We start from the raw sequence: 3,309 nt of genomic DNA, 5'->3' as shown, positions 1-3,309 counted from the left end.
ATCCAGGAATCCCTCAATGACGACGGCGACGAATCCCCCTCTCCGGAACCCCGAACGGACTCCAGATCAGCCCTCCCGAGAGGTTTTAGGGCTTGGCGGCGGCTCCGTATCATAAAACGCGATGAAATCTTCTCTTCTATTTTTTTTCTCCCTGAAAGCAGATATATAGAGTTGGAGTTGGAGTCGGGAGGTCTCCAGGGGGCCCACGAGGTAGGGGGCGCGCCCTAGAGGGGGCGCCCTCACCCTCATGGACAGGGTGTGGGCCCCCTGGTCTTCATCTTTGGCGAGGATTTTTTATTATTTATTGTAAGATACTCCGTGGAGTTTCAGGTCATTCCGAGAACTTTTATTTTCTGCACATAAAACAATATCATGGCAATTCTGCTGAAAACAGCGTCAGTCCGGATTAGTTCCATTCAAATCATACAAGTTAGAGTCTAAAACAAGGGCAAAAATATTTGAAAAAGTAGATACGACGGAGACGTATCAATGAACAAGTGAGCTCATGCAACTTGCAGATGCATTATTCAAAACATGAAAATAATGGCGTCACTTACATTCTACAGCCATCCCCTTTCATTTGTGGTCCACGATCATAGTCTTCTCCATTGGTTCATCAACACCAGCCTGCACAGCAACATCTGCAAAACAAAATAGCACAAACTCCATTTAGTGTACCAAAATCACACCGGCCAATCAAAATCGCACTTACAAGAAACAAACTCGGTTAAAAAATACTAGTCAAGGTTATTACCTTTCCCATATGCACTTACATGCACTGCAGCTTGTGAGTTGATGTCAGTTTCTTGCACACGCGTTGATGCACCCGCCACCGCACTCGTCTCTAATAAACATATACAAAAAAACACACATATAAATTGTTTAGTACCAACGCTAAACTAATTTAGTCAATGGCTTTTTTCAATGTAATGACCTACAACGTACCTGGGTTGCCACGTGGCTCTTCATTAACTACAACTACTGACATCAAAGCCCTAGCAGCTTCCCTTGAGGTTTCAGCCAGATCTTGCGTAATATCTAACAGAGAAACAAAAAAAATGAGTCCACCACGCTAATTACCGTCATATCATTAATTAACGAGAAATCAATGCGCCCACGACCGCTGTTCTATTTCCCAAGCACGGCAGGGGCGCATGGCCCACCATGCATGCATGCATGGCCCGTTTTCATGCAAGCGCACGTAAACAGGAAGTGGCTTAGCACCTCCAAGCGACAACAACTCATTACCATACCAGCATAAACTATTTTTTTTCATCCTTGGATCTGTGACATAGATTACCTGTACTTACCCTGGGCCGATGCGAGGTTTGGCTCACATTAGGAAATGCGGCAGCCATCGGAGCTTGCCTCTTCACTCGATCCATGAAATCGCCAAGCGTGTCCTCCGGGTCTCTGTGCCGTTTAGCATCTGCCTTGCTCTTGATTTCTACAAGCACTTTGACTTGTGTCTCCTCTACCATCTTCATGAATTCCTGCTCACGCTGCTTCAGTTGATGCTCCACTGCCTCCTTGAACGCATCAAGAATCTGGGACAGGAGATAGCAAGAAGAAGACAACTAAATTAGTTAATGCAACAGGACAAACTTGCATCTAGTCTCACAAGCGAACAAATTTCAATAACTAACCTCTCGTGGTATCTCTGTCGCATGGTCCACACGAAATCCAGTAGGAGGAGCATGCACACTAGAACTTGGCGTGGCCCAGCCATGTTCTTGAGTTGCGCTCCCACAAACGGCATTGATTACCGGCGACCTGGGGACATCCACTGCCTGCAGGGAACAATCAAAGTGAATCTTAGCAACCACACTGTATTTATTGAAGCCTCATTTAAGGCGAGAAATGTACCTCAAATCCAGCGGCCACACCATGCCTTGCTGCATGCTTGCGAATCTGCAGTTTCATCATCAGATCCGAGTACGAGGCCAAGCGAGGGAACGACAGGGTCTCTCGTCCCTCCATCCCGTGTTCATGGTAATCATAGAAAATGATCTACATTTTATAGGCAAAACAGAGAGCAAATGCGTGAGAAAACACCCAATTTTTTTTGCAAATATTGAACCGGTAGCACTTTGCTAACCTGAGGGATGACAAGGCACCCTTGGAGACTCAGCTGAGATGGGTCATGCAGGAGATCCTCCCTAAGCTTGGCAGCACCCTCTCTCAACCCCTCCACAACATAATCACAGAAATCGTAATCGGAGATTTGGGTCGGCTCAGCTAGGACCGGAAGGATTTCATTGGCAATTTTGGGGTGTGCTCCCCTAGGCAGGAGAAATGTTGAAGCGGCTATGATTGTACATGCCACTATCATCTTCTCCTTTTCTGCTCCTACAATCGCTACCTTGCTTGCGTTTTGTATGATTTTCTTCACTTTGACGACAGGGATCCTACTTGCCCTAGACATGGTGGTGTCTAAGATGGCATGCAAGTTCTCTAGCAAGCCTTCCCTGTTCGCTAAGTAAACCCCGCCCGGGATATCTATCTTCCTACCACACGGCGACAACCCTAAACATTTCGCCACCTCCCTATAATTGACAATAACATGATTCCCATCGCCCATATACATCTTCATATCTTTAGGATCTATCCTAGCTAACATGGACATGCTAAAGATACGGTTATTGTTGCCCATGTCCTTGATCTTGCACAGCTCCTCCATGCCTATCCCGGAAAACACACCTTTGATGTTTGGATTCCAGTCTCCGGCGATGGAATGCAGCATCCCCGAATTGTACGCCGTGTTGAGTGCGGGCACCTTCTTCACGGGCACCATAGTTGAGGAAGAAGCTCCATCTATCGCAGCTGCTGGCGAGGACAGCTTGGACCTCCGGCCCATCTGGAACAGTGATCTGCACAATGGCACACCAGAGAAGAAGAGGAGCAAGTGAGAACTCGAGGAAATGGAACATCCGAAGGAAGAAGAAAACCGAGAGGCCATGGAAGCACTAGCACATACCTTTTGCTTCTCTCGTTCTCCCCAAGCCCCAGATACAGTTGTGCTTGTTCTTTGTGCTGGGAGGCTCCGGTCCAGGGAGCTGTTTCTATACACATGCGCCGGTACTAGTGCCCCTGTGCTCACGTCCACACCCTGACCAAGTGGCTAGAAAGTGGGCCACGTATGCCGTCTGGAGGCACCACACTCTTGCTCTAGTGTGATTCAACTAAGCTCCCAGCCCCGCTTAAATTAACTAATCAAGCAAAAAAGGTAAATCTTATTAGAATACAGAACACAGAAATATTTGTTTTTTTGCATGAAGCAATTTTTTGCAACAAAAAATAATAATAATT

At 46.7% G+C, this 3,309-nt stretch overlaps 1 protein-coding gene across 1 annotated transcript; it reads right to left on the bottom strand.

The window, feature by feature from the left end:
* Positions 1-556: 556 nt before the first annotated feature.
* Positions 557-3,072, bottom strand: LOC123101575 (uncharacterized). The gene is made up of 8 exons (XM_044522960.1): positions 2,978-3,072; positions 2,099-2,870; positions 1,867-2,010; positions 1,647-1,790; positions 1,301-1,547; positions 946-1,038; positions 755-844; positions 557-641 (listed from the first exon to the last, which is right to left on the bottom strand). The coding sequence occupies exons 1-8, from the start codon at positions 3,070-3,072 to the stop codon at positions 577-579; spliced, it is 1,650 nt and encodes a 549-aa protein (XP_044378895.1). The 3' UTR covers positions 557-576.
* Between the last annotated feature and the right edge of the window lie 237 nt (positions 3,073-3,309).

This window comes from Triticum aestivum, chromosome 5A, assembly GCF_018294505.1.
Source record: "Triticum aestivum cultivar Chinese Spring chromosome 5A, IWGSC CS RefSeq v2.1, whole genome shotgun sequence".
NCBI classification, from domain to species: Eukaryota; Viridiplantae; Streptophyta; class Magnoliopsida; order Poales; family Poaceae; genus Triticum; species Triticum aestivum.
Note: the sequence above shows the minus strand (reverse complement) of the source record. Positions and strands in the feature narration are given on the sequence as shown.